We start from the raw sequence: 18675 nt of genomic DNA, 5'->3' as shown, positions 1-18675 counted from the left end.
TACTATTTAGCAACAAAAAGGAATGAACGACTGATACATGCAGCAACATGAATGAATCCTAAAATCATTCTACTTAGTGGGGAAAAAAAGAAGAGTACATACTGTATAGTTTCATTTATATAAAATACTAGAAAATGCAAACTAACCTCTAGTGCAAGCATGTCAAACCTGAGGCATGCAGCCCGCCAGCCATGAGTTTAACTAGTGGCATGCAATCAATCAGCAGTCCTCCGGAGCCAGGCAGTAAAAAAGAGGCATGAGGAAGACTGGGGGTGATGGAAATGTTTTATGTCTTAATTGTAGTTGTAGACATTTCACTGGTATAAACATCTGTCAAATATCGCTCAGTTCTTCACTTTAAACTGATGCAGTTTATTACATGTTAACCTCAATAAACTTGGTATTAAAAAAGGAACAGTATTAAAACTCTGTAACAAATTTAAAAACCTTAATGAAATGACAAATTCCTTGAAAGAGACAAGTTGCCAATAAAACTAACTCAAGAAGATACTAAAATTGAATAGCCCTACACAAATAAATTAATTCAGAACAAAAAATCTTTCCTACAAAAAGAATTCAATATCCACCTGGCTTCATTGGTGAATTCTAACAAACATTAAAGAAAGAAATAACAATTATAGAAAAACCAGAAACTAGGAGGAGAAAGCACTTTTGCATTTTATGAGGCCAGCATTACCCTATTAAAACCAGAAAAAATTTAAGAAAATAAAACTACAGACCGGTATCTCTTATGAACACAGAAAAATAGACTCTAGCAACATATCCTACCTAATAAAGAGGGAATATGCTAATTGACTGCCATGCCCTCACAAGATGGCGGCACCCACAGCCACAAGATGGCAGCGCCCAGTCTCCTCAGCCCCACCTGGGGGCAGCAGGTGCTGCGCCTCATTCAGCCAGAGTCCCCCAGTCCCCTCAGCCCCTCCTCATCCAACCAGAGTTCCCCAGTCCCCTCAGCTCCGCAGGGGAGCCGGCAGGGGAGGGCAGTTGGAGGCGATCAGGCCGGCAAGGGAGGGCAGTGGGGAATGATCATGCCGGCAGGGGAGCAGTTAGGCATCAATCAGGCCAGCAGGGGAGTGGTTAGGGGCAATCAGGCAGGCGAGTGGTTAGGAGCCAGCATTCCCAGATTGTGAGAGGGATGTCCGAGATTGGAGAGGGTGCAGGCTGGGCTGAGGGAGAACCCCCCCCCCTCTGTGCATGAATTTTGTGCACTGGGTCTCTAGTGAAAAGAATAATAGGCTATTTATGACTAAAGTTTATCCAGAAAGCAAGATTGGTTTTACATTTGGAACCAATTTATGTACTTCATCATAGTTACAGAGTAAAAGAGAGAAAAAAAACTTGACTATGTAATAAATGAAGAAAAACCATATGATAAACTTAAACATTAACTCATGGTAGAAACTCTTAGAAAACCAGGAATATAAGTAAACTTCATCAGCCTAATAAAGAGGATTTATGAAAAACCCATAGTTGCTCAGCCAGTATGGCTCAATGGTTGAGCGTCAGCCCATGAACCAGGAGTTCAATGGTCAGGCATATGCCTGGGTTGTGGGCTCAATCCCCAGTAGGAGGCATGCAGGGGGCAGATGATCAATGTTTCTCTCTCATCGATGTTTCTATCTCTATATCCCTCTCCCTTACTCTCTCTCAAATCAATACAAATATATTTTTAAAAAACAAACAAAAAAACCATAGCTAATTTTGTACTTAATGGTGAAAGACTGAATGCTTTGTCCTTAAGACTAGGAACAAGCCAAATATGTCCACTCTCACCACTTCTGTTTAACACTGTTCTGGAGATCTTAGCCAGTGCAATAAGGCAAGAAAACAATAAAAAGCATATAGATTAGAAAGAAATAAAACTGTCTCTATTAGTTGATGACATAATTGTCTAAAGAAGAGATGCTAGAATAAGTGAGTTTAGCAAAATCCAAAGGATATGAGGTCTAAATACAAAAATCAACTATATTTCTAAAGACTATCAACAAATAATCATTTACAATAAAATCCAAAACCATGAAGTACTTAGGGATACATTTAACAATATGGGAAGACCTTTAACACAGAAAATTACAAAATACTGTTGAGAAGAACTAAAGGACCTCAATAAACGGAAAGCTATATCATGTTCATGGAAAGACTCAATATTGTTAAGGTATCAATTCTCTCTAAATCTTTTGTTACAACACAATCCCAATCAAAAACCAAGCTGACATTTTTGTAGAAATTAAAAGATGATCCTAAATTCACACAAAAATGCAAAAGGCTTAAAAGAGTCAAAACCCATTTTTCAAAAACTTTTAAATATTTTTATTGATTTCAGAGAGGAAGGGAGAGGGATAGAGATAGAAACATGGATGACAGCCAGGTCAGCGTGGCTCAGTGGATAGAGTGTCAGCCTCTGGACTGAAGGGTCCCAGGTTCGATTCCGGTCAGGGCACATGCCCAAGTTGTGGGCTCAGTCCCCAGCGTGGAGCATGCAGGGGGCAGCTGATCGATGATTCTCTCTCATCATTAATGTTTCTCTCCCTCCCTCTCTGAAATCAATAAAATATATATTAAAAAAGAAAGAAACATCGATGAGAGAGGCATCAATCAGCTGCCTACTATACTGGGGCTCAAGACTGAAACCTGGGCATATGCCCTGACTGGGAATTGAACCTGGGACCTCTTGGTTAATGGGTTGATGCTCAACCACTGAGCCATACCAGTTGGGCCAAAACCCATTTTTAAAAAGAATAAAGTTAGAGGACTTATACTACCCAATTCTCAGACTTACCATAAGCTATAGTAATTAAGACAGTATTATTGATACAAGGATAAGTCTGATCAATGGAACAGAATAGAATCCAGAAGTAGATTCCTACAGGGTCCATTTTATTCAGCAAAGATGCCAAGATAATCCACTGAGGAAAGGACAGTCTTTTCAACAAATGGTACTGTATAACTGAGTATCAATATGCAAAAAAGTGAACTTCTATCCTTACCTTACACCATAAACAAACATTAACTTGAAATGGATCACTGATTTAAATATAAATTTATCTGAATATATGTAGGGGTATGCAAAGATTTTTTAGATAGGACACAAAAAGCATAAAAAATTAATAAACTGAGCTTCACCAAAAGTATAAACTTTCATTCTTTAAATATATTTTTTATTGATTTCAGAGAGGAAGAGAGAGGGAGAGAGAGATAGAAACATCAATGATGAGAGAGCGAATCCTCCCGCATGCCCCCTACTGGGGATCAAGCCCACAACCCGGGCATGTGCCCTTGACCAGAATCAAACCTGGGACCCTTCAGTCCGCAGGCCGACTCTCTATCCACTGAGCCAAACCAGTTAGGGTAACTTTTATTCTTTAAAAGATACTGTTAAGAAAATGGAAAGGCACTTGGCTGGTTTGGCTCAGTGGTTGAGCATGGACCCATAACTAGGTGGTCATGGTTTGATTCCTGGTCAGGGCACATCCATGCAGAAGGCAGACAATCAGTGATTCTCTCTCATCATTGATGTTTCTATCTCTTTCCCCTTCTCCCTTCCTCTCTCTGAAATCAATAAAAAAACAAAACACACACATATAAAATAAAATGGAAAGGCAAGCCACAAACGGGGGGAAAATATTTGAGATCTATATATGAAAAAGACTTGTTTCCAGAATATACAAGAAATTCTTACAACTCAGTAAGAAGACAACTCAATTTTTTAACTGGACAAAAGATCTGAACTTATACTTCACACAAAAAGATGTATAAAGCACATGACCAATAAGCACATGAAAAGACACTCAATTTACACCAGAGTAATGTAAATTTTAAAATCACAAGGATATACCACTACTCACCTATTAGAATGGCTAAAATTTAAAATATCAACAACACAAAGCGTTTGTGAGCATATGGAGCAACTGCAACTTTTATGCATTACTATTGGGAATGCAAAATGGTAAAACCAAATGGAAAACAGTTTGGTAGTTTCTGAAAAGTTATACACTTACCATACAACCCAGCAATTTTACTCTTAGGCATGTTCCCACAAGCAGAAAATGTGTTCACACAAAGACTTGTACACAAACGTTCATAGCAACTTTATTTATAATACTAAAACACTGGAAACAACCCACGTGTCAATCCAGAGATGAGTGGGTAAACAAACGATAGCATATCCATATGAGATGCTATTTAGAAATAAAACAAGAATGAATCCTAAAAACATCATGTTGAGGAAAAGAGCCTGAGACACCAGAGTTATATGAAAGTCTAGGAAAGAATAATCCATAGTGACAAAGCAGACCAGTAGTTGGGAAACTGAATGGGAAGGAGCAAGGGAACTTTTGGGGGTAGTGTAAACGTCTTGTATTATGATTGTGTTGGGGGTTACACAGATGCATGTATTGTCAAAATTCATCCAACTATACAATGCTCACTTGGGTACTTTTCATTGTATGTAAATTACCCTTAATAAAATTTACTTTTAAAAAAGCAGATAACCATGAAAAGAATGAGTTCAATCTGTATGAACTGATATGGAAAGAGTACTGAGACCCAGTATTAAGTGAAAAGAAACCCACAAAGCAATTATGTATAGGATAAATACAGGATAAGTTTTTTATTTTATTTATTTATTTTGAATCTTTACCCAAGGATATTTTTTCCATTGATTTTTAGAGAGAGGGGAAGAGATAGGGAGAGACAGAGAGAAACACTTGATGCGAGACAGACACATTGATTGCCTCCCACATGCCCCCACCAGAGCCAGAAAGAAGCTTACAACTGAGGTACGTGTCCTTGATCAAAATTGAACCCAGGACCCTTAAGTCCGCAGACTGACACTCTATCCACTGAGCCAAACCGGCTAGGGCTAGGATGAGTATTTTTTGCTTTTTGTTTTTTAAAAAATATATCTTTATTGATTTCTGAGAGGAAAGGAGAGAGAGAGAAACGTCAATGAGAAAGAATCATTGATCAGCTGCCTCCTGCACGCTCCCTACTGGGGATCGGGCCCACAACCGGGCATGTGCCCTTGACCGGAATCAAACCCAGGACCCTTCAGTCCACAGGCACTCTATCCACTGAGCCAAACCAGCTAGGGCCAGGATGAGTTTTTTATATTAAGAAAAGTATTCATACATGTGCAGTGTAAAAAAAAAATGAGATATTTATCAACTGTTTAAGATAGTATTTAAATTTAAAAATATATATTTTTATTGATTTCAGAGAGGAAGAGAGAGAGACAGAAACATCAATGATGAGAGTGAATCATTGATCAGCTGCCTCCTGCATGCTCCACACTGGGGATCAAGCCTGCAACCCGGGCATGTGCCTTTGACCAGAATCAAACCCGGGACCCTTCAGTCTGCAGGCCGATGTTCTATCCACTGAGCCAAACCAGCTAGGGCATACTTAAATTTTTATAGGTATTATAAGCCTACCCCCCACCCAAATTGATAAAGACGCTTAACAAAACCAGGTTATTTATTAAAAAACAAAACAGAAAACTGTGTGAGGTAGCTTTCCTCACTGAACTCAGCAATAGGGAGCTCCCCTATACCTGAGGCTTCCCTTCCCAGGGTGTACGTTTCCTCGGTGACGGCAGTGGGAACCCTCTGCCTGCCCAGAACATCTGTAGCTGTGTTTCCAAATCCCCCAGAAGTCCAGGACCATAAGCCAACCCCTGGGCTGAGCCAAGGAGCAAGTTTGGAGCCATAGTTGAAATAAATGCCTTTCAGTCAAACAGCCTCCAGAGCGAACAGCTGCCACACAGTCCTACCAGCTGCCCAGGACATGGGAAGTGGGCGGGGATCTGGCACTTAGGCTGCTGTGGAAACAGACGCCCAGACCCAGCCCAGACCCACTGAGTCAGAAAGGCCCTGACAAGCCACCTGGTTCCTGCACAAAGCTGGGTGGGCGCATGGTCAGCAAACTGCGGCTCACGAGCCACATGTGGCTCTTTGGCCCCTTGAGTGTGGCTCTTCCACAAAATACCACGTGCGAGCCCGCATGTACAGTGCGATTGAAACTTCGTGGCCCATGCGCAAAAGTCGGTATTTTGTGAAAGAGCCACACTCAAGGGGCCAAAGAGCCGCATGTGGCTCGCAAGCCGCAGTTTGCCGACCACTGGCCTAAGGCCCCACTTGTTCTTGGCCCTGAGGAGCACTGGCTCCCCGCTCTGGAGATGATGCCTTGAGTGCCAGCAAGCCGGGCCCTACACAGGCCCAGGAAGTCCCTTCACAGCGACTGACACACAGGATGTGCCCACAGCATATCCCACTCACCTTGGCCCAGGCCAGTTTCTCCTGGATGGCGGTGTTGCTGGGCTCCACGTGGCGAGCGAACTTGAGGTTGTTGATGGTATATTCGTGGCCACAGTACACTCTCTGAGGAAAAAGCCAAACCCAGGGGCTCTGGAGAGACTCATTAATCCCCCTCAAACTCTCAGAGATGGGCCTCAAGGGCCCTGTGCTGGGCCAGTGACACCAGGGAGCGTGCCTTAGGATAGACACTTCTTGTGAGTATGTGAAGCAACAATAAAAACTACGTTTAGAGAAAACCCACGGTCCCAGAGAAATGCCCCGGCCCTCCCACTCTTCCTCACACGCAGGGGTAGCCACAGGGGGCGAGAGGGGGTGCAGGACAGGAGGTCAGAGGACAGAGTGGGAGCAGGCCTGTCCTCACACCCCCAGCCAGGGAACGTGGCAGGGGCTCTGCCTACTGTGTCCGGAGGGAGCCGGCCCAGGACCTCGATCAGGGCTCTGTACATCTCATCCGCTGTCCCTTCAAAGAACTTCCCGCAGCCAGCCACAAACAAGGTGTCACCTGAAAGAGGACAGCCATGGAGGGTGAGGCCGCCAGTAGGACACACCCCCTTGGGAGGCTGATGGTCCACCACTGGGCAATGCTGACCACCTGCTGTCCATGGGCTAAGCTCCACTTTGTTCCCTGAGCTGACTGGGGCCCAGCACAGATGTGTCCTCCACCTAGATACCCGACAGAGCCCAAAGACAACCCACAGCTCTCCGCTCCCACCCACCCCAAAACTTCTCATGCAAGTCTCGCTCACCGGTACCACCAGCTCCCAACAGCTGCTCAAACCCAAACCTTAGGGTCATGCTGGCTCCTCGCTTCACTGCCCAGTCCTGTTAGCTGTAGTGCCGAGACCCCCACACCCAGCACTTGTCCCCACCGGCCCAGTAGCCCCTTCCCAGGCTTGGCCTGTATCTTCCCTTCTCCCAGGCAGCCAGGGCCATCCTATGACACCTTCCATGATCTCATCGGGAACCCTCACCAAGGACCACAGCCCACAAGAGCCCTCGAGATTTGAACCTGCCACCTACAGATCCTCCTTTCCTGACTCCATTTATTTTTGTCTTTTTTAAAATATATTTTTATTGATTTCAGTGAGGAAGGGAAAGGGAGAGAGACAGAGAAACATCAATGATGAGAGAATCATTGATCGACTGCATCCTACACACCCCCTACTGGGGATTGAGCCCACAACCCAGGCATGCGCCCTTGACTGGAATTGAACCCAGACCCTTCAGTCCGCAGGCCGATGCTCTATCCACTGAGCCAAACCAGCTAGGACCTGACACCGCTCTTTAGACAGTGTCCCTTCAGCAGACGCCTCCAGGTCTCTCTGCACTGCTGCTTCGCTCCCCGAGTCTCGGCTCGGTTCCATGCCAAGTGGAAAGCACAGGCATCTGTTCTCCAGGCCCCTGTGGTGAGGACAGCCTGCGACCCCACGACATCAAGCAACATTCCTCTTCCATCAGCACCTGCCAAGCCTCTTCCCTGGCCCGTCAGTGCCCAGTCCTGCCCACCACATCGCAGGGCCAAAGCCACACTCTTCCATGGGCTGTCACCTCCTCTGCTTACCTCTTAGGGGGAGGGAGTGTGGCCCTGGGTCACTCAGACCTGGGCTCGAGGCCTGGGGCCACCAATAAGCCCACGTTCGCATGCTGCAGATTCCTTGGCCGCACACACAGGCCAGCTCGGGCCCTGCTGGACTGTCCTATTTCCCACACCATTAGTCCCCACTGAGAACACCGTAGGACTTTGCACATTTTTATTATTGACGTCACCAATAAGACAATGTACTCCCTGCCAGCTGCTGTCACACAGAAAACAGTGACAACCTGTGCAGGACACAGTTCAGGTCTGTGTTTGCACCTTCCAAAGTGAGACTCAGCTTCTAACAGCAGTCCCCAGGGGCCCACCCACACCCCCACATCCTGACAACCTTGAGAGGCAGGCACTTCCTTACCACCTGACAGATGGGCAGACTGATGTCCAGCAGAAACAGGAGTGTGATGTTCTGAGGGTTTGCCAGGCCAGGCACCGGGCACACTCCTCTTAACTCAGGCCTACACCACTCAGTAAGGACACTTTGCTCTCACCACACACACAGCTGAGACCACGTCAGGGCAGTGCACACGTGGCATGCGGGCCATCTACCTATTCCACAGCACAGTCAGACTTAGCCCACCATGAGGCCTGGGGCTGCCACAATGTGCCCAAGGACTAGTAACCCGACTCACAGCCCCACACCTCCATCACTGCAGTGAAGACACTGAAAACAGCTGCATATATTTTTAAAAAGTGAGATCTGTGGATAATATTGGATTTGTAGAAAAGCTACAGGGCCTCTTATGCACCCCTGACTCAGTTGGCATTTCCCTGGTGTATTTGTCGAAACTATAAGTCTGCATCCCTACATTGTTATTAACTAAAAACTCCACCCCGATTCAATGTACATTTCCCATTAACGCCCTTTTTCCATGGCAGGATCCAGTCCAGGAGCCCATATTGCATTCAACATTGTATTTTTTAAAAAAACTTTCACTGTAGTTACAATATTATGATTATAGCTTACATTTCTGGAAGACACAGAGCTTACAAACTATTACATTCACCAAAATATTAGGGTGGCAGTAGGGCTCCATGGGGCCAAGAGGCCTGCTTTTCACTGGGCACTCTCAACCATTACCATTCGTCTGTGGCCACTGGCTCATGCCACCTTAAACCTGGTTGTCACATGGCCGTTCTGCTCCACCGGTTTCCCAACCAGCATCAACAGTCTTTCATTTCCTCAGCCCAGTGCTGGGATTAGCTTCACAAACTTCACTCAGGGCACAGCCTCCAGACTGCAGCCACTACCTTCTGAGCTTGTCGGGGCTGCCAGGCCGGCGCTCTCAGGATTGCTTTGTGTAGGAGACCTGACCAAGGCTGGCGACTGACTTTGCCAAACGTACTCGGCTCACAGCCCACGGAGGGATGGGCAGTGTGAGCACTCAGAAGGGCATCAGTTAGGCCCACATGAGGTGGGCCTGAGGCTCCCCACCCTGCCCACCTGGCAGCTGCTGCAGGTAGTGGTGGCTCAGGCTGCATCTCTACCAGGCAGTCTCTCAAGGAAAGGCTGGTCCTCAGGGCACCAGACAGTGGTCAGAGGGAAGCACAAAACCAGCCCCACCAGGAGGGGCTGCCTGCCTGTGTCCGCCCAGCCTGCCTGCCCCCATGTGTTTGAAGCTGAGCCCCAGGCTCTGCCCTGAGGACTGTGGTCCCCCTCTCAGCCCTGTGTAGTTTCAGGCAGAAAATGCTCTGCTTCTCCACTCCTGTGCCAAGAGGGTCTTTGCAAAGAACACCCAACCCCCAGCACACAAACCTGAACCCTCACCTGTAAACACAGCAGAGGGCTCGGAACTGCCGGGTTTGCTCACAAAGTAGCAGATGTGTCCAGAAGTGTGACACGGTGTCGACAGGCACTTGACATTGAGAGACCCCACCTGAAACAAAGCACACGCTGGCGAGTGCTCCTAGGGCTCACAAGCTCACGGCCCGCTGGTCTCATGGGTCTCGCTCAGGCCCCACGCTTTCCACAGTGAGACATGGATCTTGCTGGTGACCATGAGACTCAGTCCTCAAGTGTGTTCCCAGGGGCAGGGACCACCCTAGGACCTGGTATTTGCTGACGTGCAAAACCAAAGGGGCTTCTTTTGTTTTCTCCCTCAAAATCAGCCACTGAACTAGGCATCTGCTAGAAAAGATGGTTTTGCGTCTTAGGTGTTTGGCCTTTTATTGTTTTTCTTCTCTGTCTCCCTCCTCCTCCCACCTCTTCACATACACACACACACACACACACACACACACACCCAAAAAAACTGAAATAAAGATGAACATCTGTATGACCTTTACCTGCATCAGCAAATGCGGACATCTGGGGCATGTGCTCCCCACACTCACGCATTTCAAGTCACACACATCCTGACAAATCACCCCTAAACTCCAGCTGCATCTATGAAGAAAAGCGCATCCTCCTGCATAACCTCACTATCATCACATCCAAGACATTTAGCAACAGCATGAGCACATGATCCCATGTAGCGTCCATATTTAAATTTCCCATTAGCTCTAAGCTGTACCCTGCAGCTTCTTCTCTTATCTAGTCACCATCTGCACACTGATTTGCCTGAGATGCAGAGGGGACTGCCCAGGCTCAGGCAGCCCCAAGAGCCCTCCAACCATCTACAGGTCAGGCTGTCTCCACAGCTAAGCCCTCATGGGCCTCTCTAGGACCCTGGGGAAACAAAGGGCACAGCCAGGTGTAGGAGGCAGTGTTCCCACCGTACCCGCCCCGCCCCCCCACACTATGCTCTAGAGCAGCCGTGGGCAAACTACGGCCCACTGGCCAGCCCGTTTGAAATGAATAAAACTAAAAAATAAAAAAAAAAGACCGTACCCTTTTATGTAATGATGTTTACTTTGAATTTATATTAGTTCACACAAACACTCCATCCATGCTTTTGTTCCGGCCGTCCGGCCGTCCGGTCCAGTTTAAGAGCCCATTGTGGCCCTCGAGTCAAAAAGTTTGCCCACCCCTGGGCTAGGGCCTGACATCCATTTCCTTTGGGGTCCACTCCTCACCTGCAGTGTAGACAGGTGTGTGACCTTGTGAGTCAGGGCCCCAATCCGGTCATCGCCCCCGTACACCTTCAGTCCAGGCTCCATCTTGACAAGCTTCTCATTCCCGCCAGCATGGTCCCTGGAAGCGGAAAAGACCTAGGGCTACTGCTGATATGGAGGAGGTTTGCTTGCTTGTAAACCCTGCCCAAACAGAATTTTTATTTTCCTAGTTATGCTTCTCAGAAGTAGAAATGCATCTTCCAACACAGGAAACTGGCTTCTTGTCTGTCATTTGGCTCCACTGAAAAGAACGTCCTCAGGCACCCCATTCCCATGCCAGGCATTTCCGTGCCTCTGCCACAGCACTTCAAAAAGCAGGTCAGTTGCCGAGGCCGGTTTGGCTCAGTGGATGGAGCGTCGGCCTGCGGACTGAGGGGTCCCGGGTTCGACTCCGGTCAGGGGCATGTACCTGGGTTGTGGGCAGTCCCCAGTGGGAGATGTGCAGGAGGCGGCTGATCGATGTTTCTCTCCCATCGATGTTTCTGGCTCTCTATCTCTCTCCCTTCCTCTCTGTGAAAAATCAATAAAATATATATATATTTTTTAAAAAAAGCAGGTCAGTTACACCAGTGCTAGCTCAGCCGGACCCTGAACACACTTGAAGAGCAGCCGTCCCAGGACAAGGCCAGGGCTTTCTGGTCACTACACATTCAACTGTGGACTCTTCTGATGGGCCCAGAAACAGCAGGGCCAGGATAAAGGAGGCCGGCCCTTTGCCCCTCTTCCCTCAAAGGACTGTTACACGCTGGTCAGGGCCAACCCCTTAGCCCGCTCACCCCCACCGATAAGTGGGAGGAGGCAGGGGCCACACCCTGGAGCTCAGTTTGGGGCCCGGTTCAGGTTTTATGTTCTGGCATAAACATAAGGTGCTGAGAAAATCCTCCAGAAAAGCGACACCTGAAGTGGGGATGACTTAGTGCGGGAGGGAGAAGCAAACTGTGCAGAGCTGAGGAACAGGAGTGCTTCCTGCAGCCACATGGAGGCCCGAGAGGCCCAAAGCACAGCACAGGCAGACTTCCCAAAAGCAAGAGTGGCTGCATCAAGTAGCTCAGGCCAAGGACAGGGCTGTAGACTCTGTCTGTAATTAGCACCTGATGTCCCAGAGACGCAGCAACTTAGATATATCAAGCCAGACATTTCCACCACTGAACAAACTGGCCAAACCACATGCATACCACTCCCACTGAAAGGCCTCATTTTATTTCTGGGAGAAGAGGCTGGTGAAGCAGAGCTCCTACAGGCGAAATAATAGCAATGCTACGAGGACAGATTCATTCAAAGGTGTTAGCTGCACTCTAGCAGTTATTTGAGGGTGGGGAATCAGAGCCAAATACACATTATTATTTTTTTTTAGCTTTGAAGAACCTCAAAAGTTTCAAAAATCCCAAAGAAGGACCTTGGACATACAGCTCTAATCCTAAACCCAAACACAGGTGCTTTTTCATCGTTTAGCCTTTAAATATAAAAATTAAAAAACCGCCGAACCGGTTTGGCTCAATGGATAGAGCGTCAGCCTGCGGACTGAAGGGTCCCGGGTTCGATTCCGGTCAAGGGCATGTACCTTGGTTGCAGGCACATCCCCCGTAAGGGGCGTGCAGGAGGCAGCTGATCGATTTCTCTCATTGATATTTCTAACTCTCTATCCTTCTCCCTTCTTCTCTGTAAAAAATCAATAAAATATATTTAAAAAAAAAATTAAAAAAACCACACACAACCTCTCCAAATATGGCTGTTGGTTTTAAAAACACTGATGTCTAGTCTAGTTTTTGCCTAACACCGAGGCCAACATCTTTCAAAGGCACTGCTGGAGGTCGTCTCATGGCAGAAGGATCCACAGCACAAGCATCTCCCCACAGAACCCCCAAGTTACCAGACCCCATCAAGGGCCAAGGGGCTAGGGCAGCCGTGGGCAAACTACGGCCCGCGGGCCGGATCCGGCCCGTTTGAAATGAATAAAACTATTGAAAAAGAAGACCGTACCCTTTTATGTAATGATGTTTACTTTGAATTTATATTAGTTCACACAAACACTCCATCCATGCTTTTGTTCCGGCCTCCGGTCCAGTGTAAGAACCCACTGTGGCCCTCCAGTCAAACAGTGTGCCCAGCCCTGGGCTGGGGCCTGAAGACCAAGGGGATGGGGCGGCAGCACAGAGGCTGACCCCGAAGCCTCCTCAGAATCCCACTGCAGGCGGGCCCTCAGCTGCACAGTGGTCACAGCTGGGGGGCACAATGACTCAGACTGCCAGCTGCGGGAGGGCCCAGAGAGCCTGTGAGAACCCCACCCAACCCCACCCTCAGGGTGTGCCTGGCAGGGAGCCATAGGCCTAATCAGCTCTGCTGGCCTGGAAGAAGCTCAGCCTCTGGAGTGGAGCACTTACCAATGGTGGTGGGTGGTGAGCACTGTAGTCAGCTTCACGCCGTGCTTTTTTGCCATTTCTACAACCTGTGACCAAACGTGAAGCAGGACAGAGGCCACCGTCACACTACAAGCGCTGGCTCACCAGCCCGCAAGGTGGGGTGCCCACCGGAACTCAGGGTGTGCCAGGAATGGCCGGGCTCCATCCGGACCCTGCCAACTCGGCCTAACTTCGGTAGAGCAGGGTGACAGTGGCCTTTCTCTCTCTTGATGCACTTGGCAATTCAGCACCCCCCCCCCCCAAGACCTCTCCAAGCCCCTCTGGTCAAGGGCACAAAGCCTCAAGGAAGAGTAGACAATACCAAGTACAGCTCCTACCTCTCTGCCCAAGGACTTAACAGACACAAGGCCTTATCTTTCCACAGCAAAGCGTCTGGTCACCCCACCCCTTTCATTGGCCCTTTGCCCCAATAACAGTGGCTGGGCACTAGTTAAATTGTTTGTAAAAAAAGAAATAGATTAATTTCTAGTTAGCTTCAGCCAAGTGCAAGAACACGGAGGTTATCACACCCATCAGAGGATGAAGAACTGTTTGCCGGGGACACACCTCCCACCTTCTGGGGCTGCACTGGGTCCACAATGGCGGCCTCCTTGGTGTCATCATCGATGATCAGGTACATGTAGTTGTCGGTCAGGGCAGGCAATAACTCAACCTTCATGGCGTCCTGTTCCACGGTCAAGCTCTTCCTCAGATCTGTGTGATGGAGGAGTCCCAGCTGGGCCAGACCTGAAGAAGAATGCAGTTTTGGTCAGTGTTCTCGTGAGGCCACATCAGGCAGAGACTTCAAATCAAGCCTCAATGACGCAGCAATAGGGGCGTCCTGGGATGTGACATCCCAGAGCCACATGCAGTGAGCATCCAAGCAGAGGCTCACCCTGCAGGGTTTTCTAAATTCCTTTGAAAGAGAAGAGAATATTCGCATTTAACCACATCAGTAAGAAAATCTAGAAAACAATTCATATTCATGGAAATCAGCTCTTTCAGATTTATGATCTGAATATTTTCAACAACGAAACTCCTATTATTCAATCTAAAAATTCATGGAGGCCCTTAAGCCTTAGCATAAAAGGGATTAAAACTGTTTAACAGAGGGCGAGAGAAGGCAGCCATGAAATTCTGGGGTATGTGCTGGGATAGGGCCTCTCCCCAAAGTGATCCAGAAAGCAGGGAGCACTGACTGACTAACAGACAGGCCATGTCTCCAGGGGCCATCGAAAACAGATTCAGCCTTTTCTGCCATGGCCAGGGAAACTGCCTGAACTGTCGCTTTAATGATCGCACACAGATATCCGATGCCCTCTTTCCTTTGACAACTAGCTGGGCATTTGCCAGACCCTTCTCCTCATGCAGAGCAGAACAAACATTTTTGTATGATCAAGTTTGTGATGTTCCACCAGCTATCTGAGACCCAGTGTTATCTGAGCCTGACGACTATACTACACAAGGCAGTGTGTGTATTGCGGGTGCGGGTGGGAGGCGGGCAGAAGGACAGAAACAAAACTCCATGAGTCTGGAAGCATTCTCCCCAATGGGGGGCCCCATTTTTGTATTTCCCAGAGAACATTATCCACTCTGCCCAGGTAAAGAAGAGACCGTTATTTACAATTTGTGCTAGGGAACCTGGGGAAGATGCTATTATCTCTAAGCAAAGAATTCATCTGGTCCAGTCACCACCAGAAACCTCATTCCTTTACCAAAAATTATATAACCTAGGCCACCACAGCCTGAGAAGTGGTTTGCAACTGTGACCTTTGTGTAACCAGAGTGTATGGACCTGCAGCCTATGGTCTGGGCCAAGTCCTGAGACATGTTTTGTTAGATTTCTTTTGTTGTTGTTGTTGTTGTTGTTTTTAAATATATTTTATTGATTTTTTTTTACAGAGAGGAAGGGAGAGAGACAGAGAGCTAGAAACATCGATCAGCTGCCTCCTGCACATCCCCCACTGGGGAAGTGCCCACAACCCAGGCACATGCCCCCGACCAGAATCGAACCCGGGACCCCTCAGTCCGCGGGCCGACGCTCCATCCACTGAGCCAAACCGGTTTCGGCTTGATTTCTTTTGAATGAGACCCGTCCTTCCGCATGGCATCAACTCCTGGCAATTCCCTACAGTCCCACTTTCAACAGCTGCCCAACCCTTGACACAAACCCTCAGCCTTGACACTGTGATGCGTTTTCCTAAAGGGCAAACAACAGTCAACAGAGCCAAATATCAACAGTACAACGATTGAAATTTCTTTTGGGAGCCAAATTTTTTAAACTTAAACTATATAGGTAGGTACATCGTTATTAACTTAATTAGGGTACTCCTAAGGCTTAGGAAGAGCCACACACAAGGGGCCAAAGAGCCACATGTGGCTCTCGAGCCGCAGTTGGCCGACCACGGGCCTAGGTAATGCCCTCCTGTCAGTTAGGTGACTGCTAACCAGGTCCCAGAGACCGCCCCTACTGCTAATCAGCCAGGTAAAATATCAGGAAATAAGGAAAAGGAGATTTCAAAATAAAGGCCAAACTATTCCGACAAAGCAAGAGGTTAGCATCTGATCTGACAGCTGGAAGAGCAGGCCCTTGGAGGCCAGGGTGCGCAATGCCTCTCATTTCAGAGGCACCGATGGAAACACAGCGAGGGAGGGCCAGGGTCCCACCGCCCACGGGACCAGGCGTTGCTCCAGGGCTCTCCCCTGTGTTGTCACTTTAGATTCCGTGCCTCGGGTTCCACTTGACAACCCAAACTCAGGTGATTGACTTAGAACATAACATTTTCTGGGGCTCTCGGCAGTCACATCACCCTCGGGCATTAGAGATACGGGATTTGTGGGGTGGGGGGACGGAAATATGAGGGAAGCCCCCGCACCGCCCAGCGCCAAGGAACTGAGGGCTGCCGGCTGACCGCGGGGGGGCCGGCCCGTGCGCCGGGAGCACGGCTCCTTACCTAGCACCAGCCTTCAGCACCCTCAGCGGGTCAGCGACCCGCTCTGTCTTCTGCCCTCTCACCGCCTGACCCAACTGCTGTGCAGCTTTCGAACCCAACTGGCCTGCGCCGTCAGCGAGGGTTAAAGTCCTCTGTCAATAAAGAACAGCGTCAGGCGTCAGGCGTCGCCCGCCGCACCGGCGCGGGCCAGCGGGCTGCGTCCACGCCCAACGCCCGGCTGCGGGCCGCCGGCGCCTCTGGGACGCCTCGGGAGCGCAGGTGGCCTAACTGCCGTTCCCGGCGATGACACTCGCCAGGACCCTCGGGCCTGACTTGTCCCCGCCCCCGGCCCCTGCCGCTGTCAGCCCTGCCCCGGCCCAGCCGGCCCGGACCCACCTACCCAGGCCGCGGCGGACACAAGCGGCTCCCAGTGCGGTGAGACTGCAGCGGCCGAGCAGCCGGCTCAGCACCATGACCGGGGCGGAGAGCGGGCGGCAGTGCGAGGCGTGGGCGGGCAGCACAGCCGGCGTCCGCGAGTCGCGGCCAATCAGTGCCTGACTCGAGCCCCCACCCCACTTGCCGACCAATCAGAGCTCGATTCCCAGTCCTGCCCGCCTCACGGCCAATCAGCGCTCGCGTCCAAACCGTGCCCACTCCCCGCGGGCGAGAATCAAGGAAGCGGCTGCCGCTAAAAAGCGACGTTAGCGCCTCCGTTCTTTCCGGAGACCAGGCCAGCGCTCCAGAGGCGGCCACTGGACAGCGGTTCACCCGAGGCCGAGCTCCGCGACTTCAGCGGAGCACAAAGCCGAAGGGGCGGTCGCGGACGGGATTGCGCGTGGAGACAGTTCGTCCCCTCGGGGTAGCCGTAGGCGTCAGGGGACCCGTCCTGGCCGAATCCACGTGACTCTAGGGGCGCCTAGCTGGAGCCATGGCGGTTTCCAGGCCGCTGTCCCGCTTCTGGGAGTGGGGTAAGAATATCGTGTGCGTGGGCCGGAACTACGCGGACCACGCCAAGGAGATGGGGAGCGCGGTGCTTAGCGAGCCCGTGCTCTTCCTGAAGCCGTCCACCGCCTATGCCCCCGAGGGCTCGCCCATCCTCATGCCCGCCTACAGCCGCAACCTGCACCACGAGCTCGAGCTGGGCGTGGTGATGGGCAAGCGAGGCCGCGCCGTCCCGGAGGCCGAGGCCATGGACTACGTGGCCGGCTATGCCCTGTGCCTGGACATGACCGCCAGGGACGTGCAGGATGAATGCAAGAAGAAGGGGCTACCCTGGACCCTGGCCAAGAGCTTCACCACCTCCTGCCCCGTCAGCGCGTTTGTGCCCAAAGAGAAGGTCCCTGACCCTCACAACCTGAAGCTCTGGCTCAAGGTCAATGGAGAACTACGGCAGGAGGGTGAGACGTCTTCCATGATCTTTACCATCCCCTACATCATCAGCTACGTTTCTAAGATAATGGCCTTGGAAGAAGGAGATATTATCTTGACCGGGACGCCGAAGGGAGTTGGCCCTGTTAAAGTTAACGATGAGATCCAAGCGGGCATACACGGGGTCGTCAGTATGAGATTTAAGGTGGAAAAGCCAGACTATTGAGTCTATACAAAGCATCCTAATTTCTTAAGTTTCAGAAGAGAAGGGAGTTGGACTGAAGCAAGCAAAGGTTATTAAAAGTGACTCCTTTAAAAATAAATCAAATTTTAAAGATGATTTGATTGGGTTGCTGTGTCTCAACTCAGGGAAGATAGGAACTCCGAGAAAAACATGCTCTAGAACAGCCGATCAGAAATGGAAAGGAGAAAGGAATGCCTGTCTGTCTTCTAGGAAACAAACAGAAGGAAGTATTTGTGATGTCTCCCGTGAGGCATGAAATGTTCAGAAGACTTTCCTAAAACTGGACTGGAAAAGACTTTTCAGTGAGTCATTCTGGGATCAGTAGTTCAATAATTAAAATATGCAAAAGGAGTTGAAAAGCATGTTTCAAATGAATGTTTCCCACATTTCCTTGATCATGGTAATCATCTGAAGGTATTTGTAAAAAAAATATTTCCAAATTACTGGCCCATACTGGGCCCACTGTATTAACAGAATTAATCTCCAGCACTCCATGTGATTCTTATGAAATGTGGAAAAACACTACTCCACATATTTTAATTTAAAATTTTATTTAAGAAGTTAATGAATGACAACCTCACTCGTTTGTACCCTGGCTCATAGATTCTGAGTTTAAGAGAGAATTTTGAGCCTGGCTGATGTAGCTCAGTGATTGTCGCTCAGATTGCCCACTGGATCTCCAGTAGGGGCGTGCAGAAGGCAACTTAACAATGTTTCTATCCCTCTCCCTCTCTAAAATAAAAATATA

General features: G+C 49.1%; 2 protein-coding genes across 9 annotated transcripts in view; one reads left to right on the top strand and one right to left on the bottom strand.

The window, feature by feature from the left end:
• The window catches only part of HAGH (hydroxyacylglutathione hydrolase), a 35683-nt gene extending 18794 nt beyond the window's left edge, over positions 1–16889 (bottom strand). For 2 of the 8 annotated variants that reach the window (XM_081089333.1, XM_081089335.1), the window contains exons 1-7: positions 16716–16889; positions 13950–14129; positions 13365–13429; positions 10945–11062; positions 9698–9806; positions 6737–6840; positions 6300–6401 (exon numbers count right to left, since the gene is read on the bottom strand). In XM_081089333.1, coding sequence (XP_080945459.1) covers positions 6300–6401; positions 6737–6840; positions 9698–9806; positions 10945–11062; positions 13365–13429; positions 13950–14006 — 555 coding nt within the window. In that variant the 5' untranslated portion in view covers positions 14007–14129; positions 16716–16889. Of the gene's footprint in view, positions 1–6299; positions 6402–6736; positions 6841–9697; positions 9807–10944; positions 11063–13364; positions 13430–13949; positions 14130–16336; positions 16489–16711 lie in introns of those variants that run through there. The other 6 variants (XM_081089329.1, XM_081089328.1, XM_081089331.1 and 3 more) reach the window with 6 other exon arrangements.
• Positions 16890–16988: 99 nt separating this feature from the next.
• Positions 16989–18675, top strand: FAHD1 (fumarylacetoacetate hydrolase domain containing 1). Its single transcript, XM_081090532.1, has one exon. It carries the CDS (start codon positions 17244–17246, stop codon positions 17907–17909), a length of 666 nt encoding a protein of 221 aa, XP_080946658.1. The 5' UTR covers positions 16989–17243; the 3' UTR covers positions 17910–18675.

Source organism: Myotis nattereri (assembly GCF_964212035.1).
Source record: "Myotis nattereri genome assembly, chromosome: 4".
NCBI lineage: Eukaryota > Metazoa > Chordata > Mammalia > Chiroptera > Vespertilionidae > Myotis > Myotis nattereri.
The sequence above is the reverse complement of the archived record's forward strand: the minus strand, read 5'-3'. Positions and strand labels throughout refer to the sequence as shown.

What these genes read in the sequence shown, in the direction of transcription:
- FAHD1 (XM_081090532.1), top strand. Translation starts at nt 17,244, where the DNA reads ATGGCGGTTTCCAGGCCGCTGTCCCGCTTCTGGGAGTGGGGTAAGAAT.